Source organism: Ixodes scapularis, unplaced genomic scaffold (genome assembly GCF_016920785.2).
Source record: "Ixodes scapularis isolate PalLabHiFi unplaced genomic scaffold, ASM1692078v2 PGA_scaffold5__190_contigs__length_132052651, whole genome shotgun sequence".
In the NCBI taxonomy this organism is placed as follows: domain Eukaryota; kingdom Metazoa; phylum Arthropoda; class Arachnida; order Ixodida; family Ixodidae; genus Ixodes; species Ixodes scapularis.
The window spans coordinates 87,092,006-87,114,693 of record NW_024609880.1 but is presented as its reverse complement, the minus strand read 5'-3'; the positions used below and the strand labels follow the sequence as shown (position 1 = coordinate 87,114,693).

The window sequence follows — 22,688 nt, the reverse complement described above, 5'->3', positions numbered from 1 at the left end:
TACTTGAACTTCTCCTTGTCTCCGTGCCCTTTCCCCCTCCTCCCTTCCCTTCCCAAAAAGGTACGCCGGCCCTTACTTGAACTTCTCCTTGTCTCCGTGCCCTTTCCCCCTCCTCCCTTCCCTTCCCAAAAAGGTACGCCGGCCCTTACTTGAACTTCTCCTTGTCTCCGTGCCCTTTCCCCCTCCTCCCTTCCCTTCCCAAAAAGGTACGCCGGCCCTTACTTGAACTTCTCCTTGTCTCCGTGCCCTTTCCCCCTCCTCCCTTCCCTTCCCAAAAAGGTACGCCGGCCCTTACTTGAACTTCTCCTTGTCTCGGTGCCCTTTCCCCCTCCTCCCTTCCCTTCCCAAAAAGGTACGCCGGCCCTTACTTGAACTTCTCCTTGTCTCCGTGCCCTTTCCCCCTCCTCCCTTTCCTTCCCAAAAAGCTACGCCGGCCCTTACTTGAACTTCTCCTTGTCTCCGTGCCCTTTCCCCCTCCTCCCTTCCCTTCCCAAAAAGCTACGCCGGCCCTTACTTGAACTTCTCCTTGTCTCCGTGCCCTTTCCCGCTCCTCCCTTCCCTTCCCAAAAAGGTACGCCGGCCCTTACTTGAACTTCTCCTTGTCTCCGTGCCCTTTCCCGCTCCTCCCTTCCCTTCCCAAAAAGGTACGCCGGCCCTTACTTGAACTTCTCCTTGTCTCCGTGCCCTTTCCCCCTCCTCCCTTCCCTTCCCAAAAAGCTACGCCGGCCCTTACTTGAACTTCTCCTTGTCTCCGTGCCCTTTCCCCCTCCTCCCTTCCCTTCCCAAAAAGCTACGCCGGCCCTTACTTGAACTTCTCCTTGTCTCCGTGCCCTTTCCCCCTCCTCCCTTCCCTTCCCAAAAAGGTACGCCGGCCCTTACTTGAACTTCTTGTCTCCGTGCCCTTTCCCCCTCCTCTCTTCCCTTACCAAAAAGCTACGCCGGCCCTTACTTGAACTTCTCCTTGTCTCCGTGCCCTTTCCCCCTCCTCCCTTCCCTTCCCAAAAAGGTACGCCGGCCCTTACTTGAACTTCTCCTTGTCTCCATGCCCTTTCCCCCTCCTCCCTTCCCTTCCCAAAAAGGTACGCCGGCCCTTACTTGAACTTCTCCTTGTCTCCGTGTCCTTTCCCCCTCCTCCCTTCCCTTCCCAAAAAGGTACGCCGGGCCTTACTTGAACTTCTCTTTGTCTCCGTGCCCTTTCCCCCTCCTCCCTTCCCTTCCCAAAAAGGTACGCCGGCCCTTACTTGAACTTCTCCTTGTCTCCATGCCCTTTCCCCCTCCTCCCTTCCCTTCCCAAAAAGGTACGCCGGGCCTTACTTGAACTTCTCCTTGTCTCCGTGCCCTTTCCCCCTCCTCCCTTCCCTTCCCAAAAAGGTACGCCGGCCCTTACTTGAACTTCTCCTTGTCTCCGTGTCCTTTCCCCCTCCTCCCTTCCCTTCCCAAAAAGGTACGCCGGCCCTTACTTGAACTTCTCTTTGTCTCCGTGCCCTTTCCCCCTCCTCCCTTCCCTTCCCAAAAAGGTACGCCGGCCCTTACTTGAACTTCTCCTTGTCTCCATGCCCTTTCCCCCTCCTCCCTTCCCTTCCCAAAAAGGTACGCCGGGCCTTACTTGAACTTCTCCTTGTCTCCGTGCCCTTTCCCCCTCCTCCCTTCCCTTCCCAAAAAGGTACGCCGGCCCTTACTTGAACTTCTCCTTGTCTCCATGCCCTTTCCCCCTCCTCCCTTCCCTTCCCAAAAAGGTACGCCGGGCCTTACTTGAACTTCTTGTCTCCGTGCCCTTTCCCCCTCCTCCCTTCCCTTCCCAAAAAGGTACGCCGGCCCTTACTTGAACTTCTCTTTGTCTCCGTGCCCTTTCCCCCTCCTCCCTTCCCTTCCCAAAAAGGTACGCCGGCCCTTACTTGAACTTCTCCTTGTCTCCGTGCCCTTTCCCCCTCCTCCCTTCCCTTCCCAAAAAGGTACGCCGGCCCTTACTTGAACTTCTCCTTGTCTCCGTGCCCTTTCCCCCTCCTCCCTTTCCTTCCCAAAAAGCTACGCCGGCCCTTACTTGAACTTCTCCTTGTCTCCGTGCCCTTTCCCCCTCCTCCCTTCCCTTCCCAAAAAGCTACGCCGGCCCTTACTTGAACTTCTCCTTGTCTCCGTGCCCTTTCCCGCTCCTCCCTTCCCTTCCCAAAAAGGTACGCCGGCCCTTACTTGAACTTCTCCTTGTCTCCGTGCCCTTTCCCGCTCCTCCCTTCCCTTCCCAAAAAGGTACGCCGGCCCTTACTTGAACTTCTCCTTGTCTCCGTGCCCTTTCCCCCTCCTCCCTTCCCTTCCCAAAAAGCTACGCCGGCCCTTACTTGAACTTCTCCTTGTCTCCGTGCCCTTTCCCCCTCCTCCCTTCCCTTCCCAAAAAGCTACGCCGGCCCTTACTTGAACTTCTCCTTGTCTCCGTGCCCTTTCCCCCTCCTCCCTTCCCTTCCCAAAAAGGTACGCCGGCCCTTACTTGAACTTCTTGTCTCCGTGCCCTTTCCCCCTCCTCCCTTCCCTTCCCAAAAAGCTACGCCGGCCCTTACTTGAACTTCTCCTTGTCTCCGTGCCCTTTCCCCCTCCTCCCTTCCCTTCCCAAAAAGGTACGCCGGCGCTTACTTGAACTTCTCCTTGTCTCCATGCCCTTTCCCCCTCCTCCCTTCCCTTCCCAAAAAGGTACGCCGGCCCTTACTTGAACTTCTCCTTGTCTCCGTGTCCTTTCCCCCTCCTCCCTTCCCTTCCCAAAAAGGTACGCCGGGCCTTACTTGAACTTCTCTTTGTCTCCGTGCCCTTTCCCCCTCCTCCCTTCCCTTCCCAAAAAGGTACGCCGGCCCTTACTTGAACTTCTCCTTGTCTCCATGCCCTTTCCCCCTCCTCCCTTCCCTTCCCAAAAAGGTACGCCGGGCCTTACTTGAACTTCTCCTTGTCTCCGTGCCCTTTCCCCCTCCTCCCTTCCCTTCCCAAAAAGGTACGCCGGCCCTTACTTGAACTTCTCCTTGTCTCCGTGTCCTTTCCCCCTCCTCCCTTCCCTTCCCAAAAAGGTACGCCGGCCCTTACTTGAACTTCTCTTTGTCTCCGTGCCCTTTCCCCCTCCTCCCTTCCCTTCCCAAAAAGGTACGCCGGCCCTTACTTGAACTTCTCCTTGTCTCCATGCCCTTTCCCCCTCCTCCCTTCCCTTCCCAAAAAGGTACGCCGGGCCTTACTTGAACTTCTCCTTGTCTCCGTGCCCTTTCCCCCTCCTCCCTTCCCTTCCCAAAAAGGTACGCCGGCCCTTACTTGAACTTCTCCTTGTCTCCATGCCCTTTCCCCCTCCTCCCTTCCCTTCCCAGAAAGGTACGCCGGGCCTTACTTGAACTTCTTGTCTCCGTGCCCTTTCCCCCTCCTCCCTTCCCTTCCCAAAAAGGTACGCCGGCCCTTACCGCTCATTCACACTGGAAGCGGACCCGCGAACGCGGTTGTATAAAGATCCAGTACAATTGCACGCGCACTCGATGACATTAAATGCGCGTGAAATTGCACTGGATCTTTATTGGGGGGGAGATCGAACAGTCACGCCACTAGCGGCATGCTGCAGCTGTGTGGACAACAAACCTAATTTTATTGTTTGTTGTTGATCAGAGAAATCAAAGATGACGATTCGAAGGCCGCTCCTCGTGCGTCCAAAGCACTGGTCAAAGCGAAGCGCTCGTGCCCGGACCGTGCTCGGCGAGGTACAATTCCTTTGTAATGCTGTGTTAGTAAACACCGGGCTTTGTGGACAACAAGCTCGATAAAGCGCCCCCTATAGTTCGATCTCCTGCCCAATAAAACCGTGTTCGCAACCGATTTGTAAACGCGGATCCGCTTCCAGTGTGAATGAGCAGTTAGGCCGGCGTACCTTTTTGGTGACGTGTCGAACGACACACAGCAGACCCCTTCTGTCCGCAGTGCACGCATAACTGCTGGCACCCAGATGGCTCCTGCTTCTCTCACCCACGACCCTCCCTCCGTCCCTCCCTCTCTCCGCGACGTCCCCCTCCCCCCCCCCCCCCCCCCCCTCCGTCAAGTTTCGGGAGGCAATGTGAAATCAGTAAACATGTTTTAGCAAGTCGAAAGCCTGTGTCGTCTGTTTGTCTTCAATGACCCTCTTTCGTTATCGTGAATTATATGCCTTTTGCCCGGAATGAAGTGGGAATGGAATGGGCTCGATTCTTATGCCAGCTATGTCGATCTTCAGCTAGGGCCTACGGCCGGCTGGCGCAACACTAGTGCACGGTCAAAGTGACTGATGAAACAGTGCATGGACATTTGAGGAAGGTATACGCGGCATCACTTCTGACAGCACGGTGCTGTAGTACAGGCATTCGACGTATGCAGCGAGGTAGCTTCTTTTTGCGCCACGCACGAGCTAGACAGACTATGGCGAAAAAAGTAAGCATGGAAATGGTTACGAAATTAACGCAATGGGTGCGTTATTGAAGAGATTTCTAATCCCAGACCGTCACTACAAAAGGTCAGGGACGTCATCTCTAAAAGGAATTATAATTTGTACAACAAATGTGCAAATAGAATTTTGTCATATAAACATGTAGAGCCCAGAAAGTGCCTTCACCAACAAGTGCCGACGAATTTGTAATCATTCATCAATCTATGCCAAATAAATCAAGTTTTGCTTGGCAAAGTTTTTCTTAAGCGCAATATGGCAATAAGTAAAAAAAAAAAAAAAGGAAGTGAGAGGACATCATTGTAGAGAGGGAAGTGGGGAGGGCGAGGCATTTTTTCCAGGCGTGGAAGCTTTCCTTTCGGGTCAAGTGCCGGCGATAACAATCATGGAGCCGAGCCAAGGTCAACCTGAGACGCGAAAACGAAACTGACAGCGAATGCCATTGTGCAAAATGAGAACGAGGTCCATATTGCGAGAGAGTCACTCGTCTTTTGCCTCGTAAGAAACTCCCGTGTACTACTTTTACGCCTCATTTGGCGATGCTTGAACCCGGAGTAATTGAAGCTCCGTTTGCGGAGCAGAGAAGCGGGATGGCCTCCTTGGCGGCGCACCAGTTCTCGCTGCCCACTTGGACAGGCGGTAGCTCCCTCCTCTCCTTTCCCCTCATATCCTTTCTTATGGTTGGAAAAACATCGAGACTGCGGGTAAACAACACAACACTAAAAAGTCTCTTTTTAGTATAGAGACTTTTTAGTGTTGTGTCGTTTACCCGCAGTCTCGGGGTTTTTTCAACCATGTGCAATGTACACCAGCTCGTTTGCGCCCTTACTTTTTGTTCATTCATCCTTTCTTACACGTCTTTTCTGCGCGGTGCCGTCGCCTCCTTTTGGAGTTGCGAACAGATCTGATGTCTATCGCCCGCTGCATGGCCGTTCCGGCCGCCAGGTATGTCGGCGTGTAAAACTCACATACATATATATATATATATATATATATATATATATATATATATATATATATATATATATTACACGCATTCATTTTCCTGCAGAACGCGGAAGTAACCAGTATCTGCGAACAGCAGAAGGATTCTCCTGAACGATGAAACTCAAAATCATTTTCACTGACTCTAAAAAGAAAAGAAAAAGCATTAATTAGAAAGGTTGGGAACCCTGAATTTTGTTCTTTGATTTCTTGGCGTGTGCGGCACTAGCTTGCGTGCCAGGTAAAACCCGCATCCCTTATTTATATACCCAAAAAATAGGCCCAGAACTAGGATTCAGATGCAATATTCAGTGCTTTTGTTGTCTACAGAAGATCAATAACGATTGATTGATTGATTAAATACAATTAAACAACGAGCAAGAGAAACGCCATGCCCATTGGGCCCGCGCGAATCGCATTTGTCATGACTAATTGTATTCTTTCCAATCGCTACGATCCTTCCGACGCTTGCAGTAATTGACTACCTGCGTGTTTGGTAGAAAGTTAACGCACACATTCTGTTTATATTGTGAGGGTGGTCGAATGGGTAGGGAAACGTTGCTACGTACTGAAACCGAGAAAACATTGCGCCCCCCAGCAACAAATTTCCCAGTTTTTTTTGTATTTTTTTTTCTGCACATAGACATGTGCATGCTTGCTGATGTTGAAACGGGGTATAAAAAATAAAAAAGATATCCGAAACTAATTTTCAATAATTGTTTCCTAAAACACAGTTAAAAAATTTTGCGGAATACAAATTTACAAAACACATTTTCAGAGGTAGAACACTAATATTTCGTGGCTCGTATGATTTGTACATCTTTCAAACACCTTCCAAAAGAGCAAAACTTTTTCTCTGGAGAAATCGCACACCTGCAATTTCATATTTCTTCTGGGGTAGGGGTGAGAGTGGGCTGGCGTCACAGAACTCTACAACTGCGGAGGTTCCACCCATCTCATCTAGAACGCGCAATAGATGTCAGAATCTTCACGTACATGAACTCACATCGAGGATCTTCGTAATACTGGAGACACAGTGAGCCCAGAGAGTAGCCCAGGGTAGGGCCGACCAGTTTCAAGATGGCGACGAAGGCTGCAACGAACACAACATAACAAAAAAATTAGCAGTACTGCGTGAACCCACAATACACTCACAGCGACAGCTGCGACGCCTGATCGAACCCTGTTTATATGTAACTTGCGCTTGCGTATTTTGCATCTTATATGGACGAACCATCGCCAGTCTGCTCGGAGAGTGACGCAGTCATTTAGATCAACCGTCACATGACACTGTTACGTCGTGTGACGTCACGTGACCCTGTGACGTCACGTGACGACGTGACACCCTTATGTCGCGTGACAACTTAATGTCACATGACCTCATGACGTCACGTGAGTGTGGCATGGCGGTGTTATATGACGATATCGATGGACGCCCTACATAATTTATTTATTTATTTATTTACCCTCAAGGCCCCGAAGGGCATTACAGAGGGGAGGGGGGGGGGGGGGGGGGGATTAGGTGACAAGGGTACAGTTGTTGATACATAAAATATAATACAGTAATTAATGCACGCTTACTTAGGCACTTCAAAAATATTTACACAATGTTATAATAGTAATACCAACTAGAAAAATGATTAAACCAAAATTAACAAACAAGGCATTTTTAAAATCAATAATATTGGTTATGGAGGCTATGTCAGCGGAAAGGCGATACCAATCAGAGCTAGTGCGAGGAACAAAGGAGTTCTAATAAGTGTTAGTTTCGTAATTGGGGATACCGACTTTGTACTGGTGATCTACGCGGGATGAAACATAAGTAGGTGGCGTTAGAAGTTCACGGCGCATGAAAGGGTTATTATGGTAAATCTTATGAAATAAAGTAAGGCGAAAAATGCGTCTACGGTTCATTAGTGTGGGTAAACCAAGGCTATTTTTCATTGAAGTAACACTGGATGTACGATGGTAATTACAGAGTATGAAACGCGCTGCACGATTTTGAACTGATTCCAATGTGGCAATGATAGTGTTATGACCGGGGTCCCAGATAGAACATGCATATTCAAGTTTAGTACGTACTAAAGTAGTATATAAAAGGAGTTTTAGTGACACTGGTGACTGTGAAAAATTTCGTTTGAGATATCCGAGCATGCGATTGGCGTTGTTAGTTACGTAGTTAGTGTGAGTTTCCCAGGAAAGATCAGAAGTTATGTAAACACCTAAGTATTTGTAAGAGAACACAGACTGCAGCGGAGTGTTGCCAATGTAGTAATTTGAGCATATGTTAGTATGACGGGAAACTCTCATGGATTTACATTTATTAAGATTGAGTTGCATCAACCACATGTCGCACAGTTAGATACAGAGTTAAGATCAGATTGGAGAACAGAGATGTCGGAGTTATCTGTTATTTCTCTATATAGTTCACAATCATCAGAAAATAAACTAATATTAGAGGAGATACATTCAGACAGATCATTAATATAGATGAGGAAAAGTAGCGGACCTAAAACAGAACCCTGGGGAACTCCAGATGCTACGGAAGAAAGTGAAGAGTTAGTACCATTGGCATGCACAAATTGAGAACGGTTGGTTAAAAAAGATTCTATCCAGCGTGACACGTTCGGATCAATGTTGAGGTTGCTAAGTTTTAATAGGAGTGGCCGGTGAGAAACTTTATCGAAGGCCTTAGAGAAATCAAGGAAAACGCAGTCTATCTGGGAGCCACGGTCAAGGACAGAATGAAGATTATTAGGGACGAGCAGAAGCTGTGTTTCACAGGAAAATGATTTGCAGAAGCCGTGTTGAGTTGGGTAAAAAAAAAGAATTCGATTCTAGGAAACATGCGAGGTTAGAATATATGATATGTTCGAGTATCTTACAAGGAATGGATGTTAAAGAAATTGGCCGGAAGTTCGGTGAGGAGTGGTTGCCACTTTTATGAATTGGAATCACCTCTCCAACTTTCCAGTTTTCGGGAAGGCTGCCGTCCTCCAATGATTGCTTAAAAATCATTGATAGTATAGCTGATGAATACGACTTCGTGTTCTTTAAGAATTTAGAGTTAATATTGTCAATACCGGATGAGGAGGAGAGCTTCAGGTTATTAATTATTGCAGCTATACCATCATATGATATTAATATTGGATTCATTGGCAAAAATTCAGGGCAATTAAAGTTGGGGTACACAGAAACATCGGTGGAAGAAAAAGATTGTATAAATATATCGTTTAGCAATGATGCACACTCATTTTCACCTACTCGTTCCCCATCTGCGTTTGTAAGCTTCAGGTCACCATGGTTATTATTAGGCTTGATTAAGTTCCAAAAGTGGCGAACATTTGTAGATAAAATTGTGGGCAACCTGTTAGTAAAAAAATTGCGTTTTACTTCTAATACTGCACGTTTATATTCCTGCTCGGCGCAATGATAGGCGTTAAAATGACTATCTTGTTTTGAAAGTTTGGCTACACGAAACAGGCGTTTCTTTTCATTGGAAAGTCATTTAAGTCTGGTGTTGTACCAAAGAGAATTACTTTTGGATGATAATGTGCGAACAGGAATATATGTGCTTATTAAATAGTTAACATTGTTTCGAAACAGGCACCAATTTTCATCTACAGAGCGTTCAAAGCAATTTGCCCCACAAAGTAACTCAGAAATTCACACAATTCACTATTTATAGCCGTAAAATTAGCTTTTCCGTAATCACGAATCTGTTTAACTATTTTCGGGGAATGGCTTGTGGTAGTATTTAAGGTAAAATGCAGCAATAAATGATCACTAAACCCAGGTAGATAGGTAATAGGGGAAACAAGGTCGGCGAAGGTTGACAATGCAAGATCTAACACTGAGGCACAGGAGGGCGTAATTCTGGTGGGGCGAGACACTAGCTGAGAGAAATTGTAGTCCGAACATAATTTGAGGAATTTGTCACTGTCAGACGAAAAAAAGCTTGCGTAAGCTGTTTCCGCCGACTACACAATATTTGGATCGTTAAAATCACCGAGAAGGATGAAGTTTGGTGTGGGAGATCGCAAGTTCACTGTACTGATTACGTCATAAACTTTGTTCAGAAAGCTATCGTCACTTGAGGGAGGGCGGTAACGGGCACCCAAGATATATTTTTTGTGATTCACAGAAAGGCAAACAAAGACTGTTTCTAGGTCGCTCGCAACATTCAAATAAAGGGAATCTATAAGTTCGGCGACTGCAATCAGCACACCTCCGCCTTGGCGAGCTTCCCTATCATCACGATAAATTTTGAAGCGTTTGTTAGTAGTTAGGATTTCGTTATCATGAATTTTGCTAGAGAGCCACGTTTCTGTCAAAACTACAACATCAGCCCCGGTGGAGTCAGGCAGAGCATAGATCGTCGCGATTTCGCATGACACTTCGGATATTAGTAAACAGAACAGTAATTATTTGGGGCGAGAGAAGAACCGCTACCCCTCGCACAATGTTAGGGCAAGGCAGATCGGGCAGATGCGGCGCGGGCACTTAAATTTGGTGCCACGTTATTTTGGAGGGATGAGGATAAACATCATTTCAAGTTGGGGGGGGGGGGGGGGGGGGGGAAGAGCCCATACTAGCTATCGCTGCAGAAACGATCTCGTCACGTGAGTGTGGCATGGCTGTTTTTGTAAATGTTCCCGCCACGTTTACACGACAATTCGTTGTTTCGGTTTCGACATGGTGGCACCATCTCAGACCTCGAGTGCAAGCGTTGCCACCATCGTTATCGCGTCGATGTCCACCAAGTATGACGTCCGCCACTTGAAATGTAGTATTTGCTTGTCTGGCTCACCCGTGTGCGACCATGATGCGCACAAGGTTGTAAAGCTGGAATTCTTCTTGCTAGTTACTTTTGACCGGTGCATACGCCAATTTCCCGTTCAATGCTACTGAATTCCCCACTGTGTTTCTCCACGTGTCACCTCAAAAAACAGACAAACAAACAAATAACTTAATACCTTATAAGATGAAGCTGTTTCTCGCTTCTCTTAGAAACTTATTATGCACGCTATCTCGTCTGCCACAATCAATCCCAACCCCTGCACGTTCCGATCTGGATGAGCATCGTACCGGCAGGCGGTCGTGTATCAATACTGCTTGATACACGCTGAAGAGCCCGGGCTAGCAGTGGTACTGCACTGGCTGAATTTTTTGTCTGCAGCGTAAACAAGTGTCGCTACACCTCAAAGGCAGGTCGACCTTACGCTGTATAAACACAAACGTCATTTTTTTTGTCACGACGCTTTAACAGGTGTTTCATTCCTTCTCATCACCGCTTTCGCGTCGTCCCTCTCAGGATTGGTTCTATTTCATTATAGCCCACGCGTAAAATTTTCGTATAAGTACAAACATCAAGAATGTGCTGTGCAACACTGCGCATGTGTAGTACCCATCGATAGGCCCGAGAAAGTGCCAAGTCCTCAACCAAACTATACTGGCTGCAGATGTTTCAGCACATATTGTGCACATTATTCGCGTTGTACAAATCTTTTTTTTTTTTTTTGTGCATTATTCTTGTGTTTGCTATTCTAATTTTGATATAATCTTAGTATTTTCCTGTCCGCAGTGCTGCAGCTTCTTATGTCCCCATATTAACATACTTTATCATGGGAGTAATTCATAAATTGAATGCGAATTCGGGGTTGAGTCATATGTAGCTTATATTTTGAGCAACGCTCCTGGAGAGCAAGATCGGATATCTTTACGTCACGTTTCGGTTGTGCGTCACTCCGATTTCCCGCGTTGATATACATTATTGGAATAAAATAACAAAATTCGCAGTGTCCCTTACGTTATACCTAAGACGACTTCAAGGCGAAAGCCCCAGCGCCGATGAATTAAAGGACACATGATTTACTCTGCGAGTAATCCCTTTTAATGCGCTGAGTCATCCTTCCTAATGCGCTGAGTCATCCTTCTCAATGTGCTGAGTCATCATCTTAGTTCGCTTAGTCATCCACCGAGTGGTCACGTAAATGTTTTGGTGCCTCTCGTGTCGCCGACGTGTTTTCGCTCAAGGACTTTGAAGGTCGACTGACCGATGAGACATACAAGGCCTTAATAAAAAGAAAAAGCTTAAAAATCATTATAGCGTTTTGATAGGAGGCTGAAGACGCGAGCTGCGTTCTTCGTTCGTTGATCTTAACTTTTGGGCCTTTTCAAACGCTCTGTTAGCGAGCCTGAACAGACGCTCCCAGACCACACAACATACGCTCATCCCCGAGGACCCTCTAGAGTCTCTACTAGCCGGCCTCCCAGTGCGCGTTTTTTTCATTCCGCTGTGCTTTGGCTACGCATGCGCACCTGATGTTCACAGAACGCCGAAGCGTTTCCGCAGATAGGTAGCTCGCGCTGAGGGCGGCACAACTGAAGGACTTCCCTGCCGTTGTACTCCTGTCAGTCACTGTTGGTGACGTGTGTTCAATGTGGGAAACGGGAAAGCTTTCAACATGGAGTCAGGCACGCAAAAAGCCATTTATTCACTTCTTCCTCTTCCCTCGTGTCGGCCAAACCGACACTAGAGGTGAATTACCTCACACATCTCCTCTACTAAGTTTCACACCAACAACCAATCACACATCGCCCCTACGAAGCCTCACAACAAACAATCACACCTTTCCCCCTCTAAGTCTTGCACCTGCATCGTTCATTGTTCTTGATACCTCTTTAGTACTCGAACACATCTTCCACATCTTCATTTTCTTGTGTGAGCGTGGCTGCTGTCGGCGCAACGAGGCCCAGGCTCGGGTGAATCGGCACAGTCTTTTTGCACATTCTCGGGTACCAGTACTTCTGGTATAGACTTCCTGGCTTGGTAAGGGAATCAGGTGTGTTCTGTTTCTGCGAATATATTCTCCGGCGTCAGTGTCAATCCAGTATGATCTGGGCTTATTTGCACTGCTTTGGACGACTCCTTGTCGTTGCAGGTTGACTACCCACACGTCAGTTCCCTCGTCCAAGTCGACTGAGTCTCGCGCGCCATGTCGGCGGTCGAAGACTTCTTTTTGTCTTCGTCGCTGAGATATTTCAAATTTTCTTACGCTGTTGAGATCTGGAAGGCAGGGAACTAGGCGGCTAGACGAGACTGGAACAGTTGCTCGCAACCTCCTGCCCATCAGAAGTTCTGTCGGTCTGTATCCGTTTTTCAATGGACTCGTTGTGTAAGAGAGTGGGGTCTTGTACGGGTTTTCTGGTTTCTTCAGAGACGATTTTATTATCTTGATCGCGGCTTCTGCCATTCCAGTGCTTTGAGGGTACCTTGGACTGAAGGTGATGTGGAGAAAACCATAATCCTTTGCAAATGCGCCAAATTCGCGATTAGCGAACTGGGGTCCGTTGTCGGATACCACCCCGTCCGGTATCCCATGCCTCGCAAAAATAGACTTGCAGTGGGTGATCACAGTTCCCGATGAGAGACCACCAAGGCGGACCAGTTCTGGGTGCTGTGAAAAATAGTCAGTTATGATTAGCCACCAGGCTCCGTCCCAGAAGAACAAATACATCGCTATTCTCTCCCAGGGACGCTGTGGGAATTCTGTTTGCAAAAGAGGCATTTTGCGGTTGACACTCTGTTTGAGGCACACGTAACAGTTTTTAATGAGTCGCTCAATTTTAGAGCCAATGCCAGGCCACCAAACAGAATGGATACATGGTTTTGCGCAAAAAAGATGGACACAAGAGAGAAAACACAGACACGAGCGCTCGTGTCTGTGTTTTCTCTCTTGTGTCCGTCTTTTTTCCGAAAGATCATGTATCCAAACGTTCACCAACTCGCCCAACAACAAACTATTTTACACCAAACAGAACCCCTTGCTCGTCCTTCGCATTTGTCGACCCCGAAATGGAAGTTGGCGAAGGGCGGTGTCGCGCATTTTCTCAGGGATAATCACTCTTGATGCACAAACTATTACGTCGTCAACGAGCGGGATGTTGTCTTTATATTCCCAATAAGGTTAGAGCTCTTGCTCCAAATCTCTTCTTCTTGGCCACCCTGTTAGAATGATCTGAAGAAGCCGCACGCATACTCCGTCTTTCTGTTGTTCACTGGCGCCCTGCTGAACACTGTATGATATCAGCGGCATAAAGGAGACGACGTGTTTGTTGTAGCCATCGATCTCATTTTTGAGGTCGAAAGGCTCCGATTGTGAGATAGGAGACCTTGACCAAGCGTCGGCTGCCGTTAGATCCTTGCCGGGGACATAGAGGATACATACGTGAAACGCATGAGTCGCATGCGCATTCTCTGTAGCCTATAGTGTCAAGTCATCGAGTGCTTTGGACCCAAAAAGTGAGATGAGGGGCTTGATCAGTTTCGAGAGTGAAAACCCTTCCTACGAGGTAATCCCGAAACTTTTTGCTGGCCCACACAAGTGCCAAGTGTTCTTTCTCTAACTGTGCGTATCGACGTTCGGTTTCTGTCATAACCCTTGACGCTTAGGCAATTACCTTGAACCGTTGTACCTCCTTCTGGCGCAAGACAGCACCTAGACCGTATATGCTGATGCGTCTGCACTTACAACGGTTTCTTTGTTTGGATCGTAGATACTCAAAACTGGGACTGAAGAAAGCATAGCTTTCCACTGGTCGAATGCAAGCTGTTGAGGTTGGTTCCAGAAAAAAAAATCATGTTTTGTGCTTAACATCAATGACAGTGGTTCTAAGACCTGTGCACCATTGGGGACAAAACGTGCAAGATACGTAGCCATGTCCATGATGCGGCGTAACTCCTTTTTGATGTGGGACTTGGTATCTGCAGAATAGCAGACAGCTTTGCTGGATCCGGGGTGACCAGAGTGTTCTCGATCAGGTGCCCTAAAAAGGAAATCTTCGTAACGCTGAAGAGACATTTTTCTTTGTTTAGCGTGATCGCAGCTTGAGTGAGACGCTCCAGTGCTGCCCTCAGACGACCATCGTGTTGACCTTGTGTGGACCCCCAGATTAGGACGTCGTTCATATGGCATGCTACTCCTTCTAGCCCTAAAAACACATCGGCCATCCTCCTTTGAAAATGTTCTGGCACCGAACAAATTCCAAATGGCAACCTGTTAAAACAGAACCTGCGAAATCGTGTTATGAATGTCGTCAGGGTTTTACTGTCCTCGCTTAAAGGTATTTGCCAAAATCCTGAGTTGGCGTTAATCTTCGAGAAAACGGTTGCTCTCTGGAGCATTCCCAAAGTGTGTTCCACTGATAGAATCGGATGCCATTCCCTCTGGACGTACTTGTTCAGTTGCGTAAAGACAACGCAGATACGTATGGCTCTTGGGGGCTTAGGAACCACTACCATCGGTGCACACCACGCCACTGGTTCTGTCACTGGTGAAATTACTCCCAGTTGTTGCACCCTCTCCAGCTCCATCTTTGTCTTGTTGAAAAGAGGCAAGGGCACCTTGCGTGGGGATGTCAGGGCAATGGGCGTTGCGTCAGGTGCTAGCTTTACTTCGTAGTCTCCTTTCATAGTGCCGAGCCCTTCAAAAAAAAAAAAATCGGAAAACATAACCCGCCGCCTTTTCCGTCCTGCGTGTGAGCCGCCAATTTTCCTTTAGTTAAACCTATTGGAGTTACCCCGGCACTGGGCCCACTGTGAGACAGGGTCACTATAAGGACGCCATACTTGTGTTTCGCCCCCGCCAACGTTAGTCGGCTGTAGCCAACTTCGCATCACGTGCCAGCCCCGTCCTTGTTTCCGATGTCGGAAGAACTCCTTGTGTGTGATTCCGCTCCACAGAGTTTCCTGGCAAGATAAAGAGCCCAAAACCGTGCGACCTTTATCTTGCCATTGTGCGCGACCGCCACATGAACCTTGATAACCGAGATTGTTCTGTTTCCTCTGCACACAATCTGGCGTACGAGTCTATGGCGTTATGTAGCGCACAGTCGTCGTCATAGAAAAAAGCAACCGATGAAAAGTCACTTGACAGGTTTGGCGACCCCCAAAGGTCATCCAATAATAATCGAAAAAGGAAGCCTGTAGACCACTCGGCTTTAAAACGTCACAGTCACGCGCTGCGTGGGAAATCATTCAAGGAGGTGAGGTGGACGAAACCAACAATCAGTCCTTCGTAGCGGGTGATCGCAAACCTCCAAAATTCAGTTTCATATTGTCGCGAAGTTTTGCTCGCGCGAGTATTTAGTCTAGCTTCACTTTATGTTTTTGCCCTTTTCGAGAGTTCTTTCCGTCTACGCGGGACGGCTGTTGGATTCCACCGGAGTCGGGGGGCCCCAAATGGGAGAGAACGTGAACGCTGTAACGCTACACTTAGTTTACAGAATCCCGCGTTGGAAATGTTTTGTCTTGTGTATGTTTGCATTTGTTTGTTTTTGGAATGTTCGTATTTGCTTTAGGCTCCGAGCCTTTTGATTGGTGCTCAGAAAACCTCTCTTGATTGGTCCTTCCAAAACTTTCTGCTTGGTGGACTGGGGGACCTCAGAATGCTGCTGAACCCAATATAAGCGGCCACCGAGGGGCCGTAAGGCACCTGGCTCCCGGATACCATGCCATGAAGATCATCCTGCCTCTGGAAACCAACCTGCACGTCCGACCCCCCTTCGGCTGTGGAACCATCCGCCCGCTAGCTCGCAAACTTGGTCCCCCTTACGGCTGTGGAGGAGTTCGGCTCGCCCGCCTTTGTGTGGAACCTTGTTTGCCGAGTTTGGCTGTGGTCGGGGCCCCCGCTGAGGGTGTGTGCGGTCAAGGAGGACGGCAGGGAAAGTTTCCTTAGGTTAGGATTATTCCCCCCAACATTTATTTACGAATTGGCCATATCTGTTATAAAGATTTTGATCCTATCTCTTAAATAAACAGTTGTGTTTGTTAACACCAGTATCGTTTCATCAACGGAGAAGAGGAGTCCTATTTTCTTCGTTACAATATTGCGGAACGTTGAGTCAGTGCAGCAATACAAACGTCATGAAAAAGCTACAACGAACTTCGAATCGATAGAAAGTATTAGTAATGCGTATATAGGAGCAAACGTAAGCCCCCTACGTTAGCGTTAACGCTGCGTCCTCCACACTGCGCATGAGCCATACTTACGCACTGCAGCGAGCTATGCGTACATACGCTCGCTATCGATTTTTGTGAGCGTACGTAGAGGTCCCCTGCGTGCCATACTCGTTGATTTCGTTGCGCCCGGGAGAGCGCGAGACTACTCCAGTTTGGAAAATGGCGGCGGTGAGGCAAACCAGTGGAAGTGCTACGCGCGATGTACGGTTTCGCTTCACCATTAAAGATGACCTCAAACTTGTGGAAGATAGAGAAAGAAGAAGGGAAAAAAAAAAAGCCGTTTACAAATCCCTGTAACGCCGAATTGGAGCGCAGCTCTTGAGGAGGAGGAGTGAAGGGTACTGAGGGGAGGGTAGACCCCTCCTCCTCCCCTCATTCTTTAATATGCTCCGGGGGGGCGGTCACGTGACCTCGGGGGGGGGGGTCACGTGACTTCGGGGGGGGGGGGGGGTCACGTGACCTCGGGGGGGTCACGTGACCTCAGAGGGGTCACGTGACCTGGGGGTCACGTGGGGGTCACCTTGGGGTCGCGTGACCTTGAGATGACCTTGGGAGGGGTCACGTGACCTTGGGGGTCACGTGACCTTAGGGAGGAGACCACGTGACCTCGGGGGTCACGTGACCTCAGAGGGGTCACGTGACTTGGGGGTCACGTGACCTTCAAAGGGTCACGTGGGGTCTTGGGGTCACGTGACCTTGAGATGACCTTGGGAGGGGTCACGTGACCTCGAGGGGTCACGTGACCTTGGGAGTCACGTGGGGTCACGTGACCTTGAGATGACCTTTGGAGGGGTCACGTGACCTGGAGGGGTCACGTGACCTTGGGATGACCTTGGTTACGCCGACGGCGACGGCGACGGCGACGGCGACGCCGCTCAAGCCGGGAACGGGCCCCTAAGAGCTGCGCTCCAAAAGGCGAGGCCCGTGGCGGGCGAGGACACGCGGACTGGAGACAGAAGAAACAGCCGGTGTCGAGCAAGGCCTCCAACTGAAGACCCGGACCACTAGACAGCCTTGGCCCTCCTCTTCATCGGACTCTGAACTTAAGTACAGATTAAACCTTTTCCCAATGGTAGCGTTTCCCCGTGTGACTTCCTTAGAGCAAGTGGCACTTGGCCTGATCGGGCGGTATTGACAGGCGACCCACCAACTCCCCAAAGATATCAACGCGACGAACCCTTTCGAGCGCCCACAAAAATGGGTGTCCATAGCCAAGAACGTTGGCGACGCCATCTAACCCAAAAGGGTGTTTATCGTGCGGTCGGTACGCGAGCGGTGCGACCTATTGCTTGCATACTTCCAAGCAAATGACGAGGCCAACATAAGAGAGAAGGGATCCCACAACACACTGGAGCGAACCATAGGTCAAACTGCTGGTCGCACAGTTCTAAAAAGAAGACAAAACACGTTCACAACAGGCAACTGGAAAGAGATTCACGCACTTCGTAGCAAAGCGAGGAGATTCGCGGTGTGATTGGCTTGACCGAATACCCGCCTTGGATTGTTTGAAGCAGTTCGCGGGAGCACATCTAGATGGCGCTGCAAGTATTTACGAATGCGTCTGCCTTCCGCTATACTAAAAGTGCGCGTTCAACGCGCTTCGTTACGTTACGTCGACAGCTTTCGTGCGTTGTACGCAGTGCCGACGCAAGGGTCTTTAGGCTATTCTAAAACTCTCTAATTAGGCAAACGATTTAAAGGTACCCTATTAATGCAGCCACAGGGCGAGTGCTGATTCCCGATTGAATTCATTTCAGCTTAAGTCCAGACCACGGTGTAAGATACACTTTTTAGGTGAGGACACGGCGGGGCTGAACGCGCGGCGCGAGAAATCAGATAGTGTTCGTTCGACGAGCATGCGAAAGGCTGCATCATTCTGCGGCCACCGTGCCCGCTGCTGACAGTGTCGCCGGCGGCTTAACCAAATACTTTACTAAGGGGAATACCATTCCACTCCTCTCAAATACAATAGCTTCGGCGCGGACAGGTTTTCTGGGCTTGGCGAGAGCCATCTATCGTCGTGGAGATCTCGGCTACCGGGCGGTAAATATACTTCGTTTCACCTTATGTGCGAGCGAAGGCAAAGCTGGAAGCGCGAGCACGAAAGCTCCGCGCGTTCAGGCTTTGCTCGAGCGCGCGAGCTGGGCAGAAACGCAAAAAGCTCTGCTCTCGCGCTTTTAGCTTTTCCTTCGCTTGCAGATAAGGTGAACCGAAGTATAGCTCAGTGCTGCGCTAAATACTTTGCTGCGCTGTGCCGCCGTAATCTTCCCAAGGGTTGCACGTTGCACGTGCCTCGTGCATCGACGCACCTCGCGGAGACGACACCGCCGCGGCCGCCGCGAACATCCACGTGCCCATGCGCGTGGACTGACGCGGACCTCCACACCGTCAGCGGCGCTGTAGGCGTTCTGTCTAATGCAAATGAGCAGAGTGGAATGTATTCCCCCTAGTAAAAAATGTGGCTTAACGGTGAAACTGTGTGAGAGCGAAAACAATTATCTCGTTGCCATGCCACCCCGGTACACCGTGGTCTTTCTGCACGAGCGACAACTTCGCTGGAGCTCTGCGCGTGTGGTACATGAGGCGGCACGAGCCGCCTTTGCCGTGCCCACGGGTCGACGAGTCATCTGCTTGTGCCGCTTGAAACCATAGTGAAAGAGAGAAAGAGAGTTAGTGAAAAATGAACTTCATCTTCACTGCGCGAGGAGCGCGCTGTCCTCAACTGAAGAGTACTATCTTACACCGTCCAGACGCAGCAGAGCTAACTTGTAGCCCTGAACGGTGCTTGCACTGCACGAGCGCGCGCGCTTGGCAGGGACGCTGAAGGCCCGGAGCTCGTTCTTGTAGCTTCTGCTAAGAAGGGGTACGCAAACGAAATTTTTTGCACTTATTTCTTTGTTTCGATGTAGTCTACGTTGTGCCGGCAGGCCAGAAACACAAGCCTAAACTAATGTCTCTGGGCTGCAGGCAGAAAATTCAAGAGAGCTAATCAAAACACGAATGAACAGAATTCAAAATTGCGTCTGATGGCGATCTGTGAAGCTCCGTTGGAATGCCGCCACGTCATGAGTTTCTAAGAAGCAGCGTCAGTTCGCGGCAGTATGGCTCGCTCGTGGGGCTACGTACTCCTGAATGTGACTTAGCGGAAAACGCGGATGCGTTTACTCTACTCAGTTTACCCATACGTTGAGACTGCATCCAGAGCTACAAGCGCGAGCTGGCCCGCGCTCCTGGCTTTGAGACATGCATTTCTAGCGCGAGCGCTCGTCCTGCGGAAGAACGCTTTAAAGCAGCGATTTCGAGCTGTCGTGCTTGTGTCATTGGCTGCAGCCAAGTTGTATGTGTCAAAGCTTCCATTGTGCTTCCGTAACGTGCATTTCACACCATCAAGATCGCCGTTGTCTGGAGGCGTTAGGCAGGAGCTTGATCTGAGGATGCGAAGACCTCTGCCGAACAAACCAGACCCCTTCTCTCTCGTCCCCCTTCCCGCGGATGCGCTGTTAATAGCGCGCTCAAAAAGACGTTTTCGGTTTCCTGTCATTATCAGTCACGTGGGTTCCGTATCTGGCATGCGGGACGAAAAAATATCAAAACATTTCCACCTGGAATATGCGAAAAAATATAGGCGAGGCAAAACAAGAATCTGTGATAATCACGCATTTTTCGTAAACACTTTCTAGCGGCGTGGAAAGATCAAAACCATGTTTTACCGCGTACCGGAACTGACGACATTCAAGATGGCTGCGCCCTTGTGGAAAAGGTGTACAGCATATGTGTCACCATTTCTCGGTACTGACGGTTATTTCTATACTTACTGGTTCCCTCGAGCTACTACTTCTGCGGTGTGAAACTAACACGGCAAACCAAACGCTCGTGGCACATAAAATACCTGCACTGCCGTCAATGACGCTACGGGCAAGCTATGTACGCCATAGAGCACCATGTCCTCGATATTGCTACTAGTCGAAATTGTCGAGCGTTGACTCCACCAAGAGGCGAGGCTCGCAACTACAGTACCCTTCACCGTGCATGACATATTGACATCACGAGCGCGATACGAATTGCGCTACTCGCTGACCGACTTTGAAGCAAGGGATATAGAGCCCGCGCTCAGGTCATTTCGTTTCCGTACCCCTTTGAGATGAAATGGAGTACAACACTATTTGCGCATGGGGCACCCGCTGAGCATAGCACTCTCTTGAGTATGGAGGTAGCTGGCAGTTTACACAGCGTCGAGATATATTTCCTTTCTTTCCATCAATAAAAGTCTTCTTCCTCCCCGTGCGAGATAAATTATTCCGTTCGCATTTTTACTCTCGGTTCAAACATTGTTACAACCTTTCACCAAATTCGCGAGGTTGTTAAAGAAAGTTCAACTAAATTGCGCAAGTACCTTGAAAACCGTAATATTTAAACTTGGTGTCAACATTTTTAATGGAATGAACACTTAAAAGCAGAGCAATCCAAGACTTGGGGCTGCGAGCAGGAAAGCAGAATGTAAACAAAGCCAAGGCTGAGTCACGCCGAGCCGCCGACCGAAACGAAGCTCACGCTCCTGACTAACCAAACACGCCGCACTCACTCGTATGAAAACATCTATATATTACCGACTCGTGCCGGGGCACACCGTGCTCTCAAGAGATTACACAGGCGTCATATAATGTCCTATACTTTTGCAGTTGGTGCCCGAAAGCGACAAGCTTAGTACAGGCTTGGTCCGTTTGTGCCGGCACTATTTCTGCGGATGACTTCTCGCTTTATCATTTTGGTTTGCTTGGCTCACAACTGAAGAAGATAAGAGCCTTAATTATTTTTTTCCGAAGCCACTACAGAGGCAAGGTTTGTTAAAGCTCCCGTTTCCGTCGCTATCTAAGATTGTATCGGTGGTTGCCGTGGCTACCGTATATACGATTATGAAGGCAGAGTTGACGGCTTCCGCAAGTCAGCTCCTTTGAGTTTCAGCCGTCCACAGGTGCACCCGCGTTCGTCGCACCACGACAACGTAACATATGTCGTCCATGCTCACCGAAATGAAGCGGCGAATTCTTTTTCTTCACACTGTCATCGACGTACGTGCTTCCGGCGATGTACAAGACACTGTATGCGGCACCGTAGAAGCAGTTGGCCGCAAACAACACTCCAGAAACAACCATCGAGTCAGACATCCAGGAATCGCAGCTCGACGGCGTAACCGCCGTGGGCTGGCAAAGGTCCTGCGACATCCCATCAGAACCACCACCGTAACTGCTTGCTTCAGCGAGTCCTGGGCCGTAGATGACGTAAGGCACAATGCTAACGCAACAGCTGGCCGTCAGAGACAGCACTCCCCAGAAGAGCAACAGCGGTTTGGAGACCGTCCTCGAGTAGTGGCCCACAGCGAAGCTGATGAAGAACGGACTGGCACTATCGGCGAACAGGATGACAGCGACGGACCAGCTGGAGAGGCCGTAGCGGCGTTGCAGAGTGGACATGATGGCGAAGAAGTAGTAGAACTGAGCGTTCTGGAGGATGAGAGCGACGCTGTAGACGAGAGTGAATACTTGCGGTTTGGCGAACACCTGAAGCAAGCGGGGTCGAAACTGACCGACGCCGCAGAGATGATCCCTCGTTGGCATGGACAGGTCGACATCTTGAGTTGACATGATGCAAAGTACGAAGCCTGCGACGCGGACTGCTTTAAACGTCTGCGTTCTCGCGTTGGCAGTAGCCGCGCCGCGTCGGCTTCGTTCTGGGTGTTCTGAGTTACAGCCAAACCCTCCCCGTCGCTTTCTCTCCTTTCCCACGCGGGATAGCAAAGTTCCTTATCGTCTGCCCTTTCGCTCGCCATCGCGTCAGGAGTGTCTAGCGCAACGGATGCTGCTTTCGCGCTGTCGCCCGCTGGACGGCGACGGGCCTGACGCAACAGAGACCTCGCGCCGAGGAATTGTTTTTCCGTTGCATTCTTTACGCCCCCACGGTCGGTTGTTCCTTTGTTCCGGAGCTAAAAAAACCATGCTGCACGTGGTGAAAGAGAAATTGCGGCAGAGCCTGAGCTCTGCCGGTCATCAACTCGCAGCTGCTTCCGCCTGGTGATTGGCTTGAATGCTGTCGTACGAGTAACAACAGACGCGAGTGAATGAACCACGCGAACAACAGACGGCGATAGCGGCAAAGCAACAAAAAGAAAAGACGAAATAAAAATATATATTTGAAATTGAATAGCCCTGAATCATACTTTTTGTCGTGCTCAGAGTAAACTTCTTAAAACTTTCCAAT

At 49.3% G+C, this 22,688-nt stretch overlaps 1 protein-coding gene across 1 annotated transcript in view; it reads right to left on the bottom strand.

The window, feature by feature from the left end:
* LOC115332108 (solute carrier organic anion transporter family member 5A1) overlaps positions 1–22,336 on the bottom strand; it is a 34,381-nt gene extending 12,045 nt beyond the window's left edge. The window contains exons 1-2 of the mRNA XM_040222538.1: positions 21,460–22,336; positions 6,417–6,503 (exon numbers count right to left, since the gene is read on the bottom strand). Coding sequence (XP_040078472.1) covers positions 6,417–6,503; positions 21,460–22,075 — 703 coding nt within the window. The 5' untranslated portion in view covers positions 22,076–22,336. The remainder of the gene's footprint in view (positions 1–6,416; positions 6,504–21,459) is intronic.
* Positions 22,337–22,688: the final 352 nt, after the last annotated feature.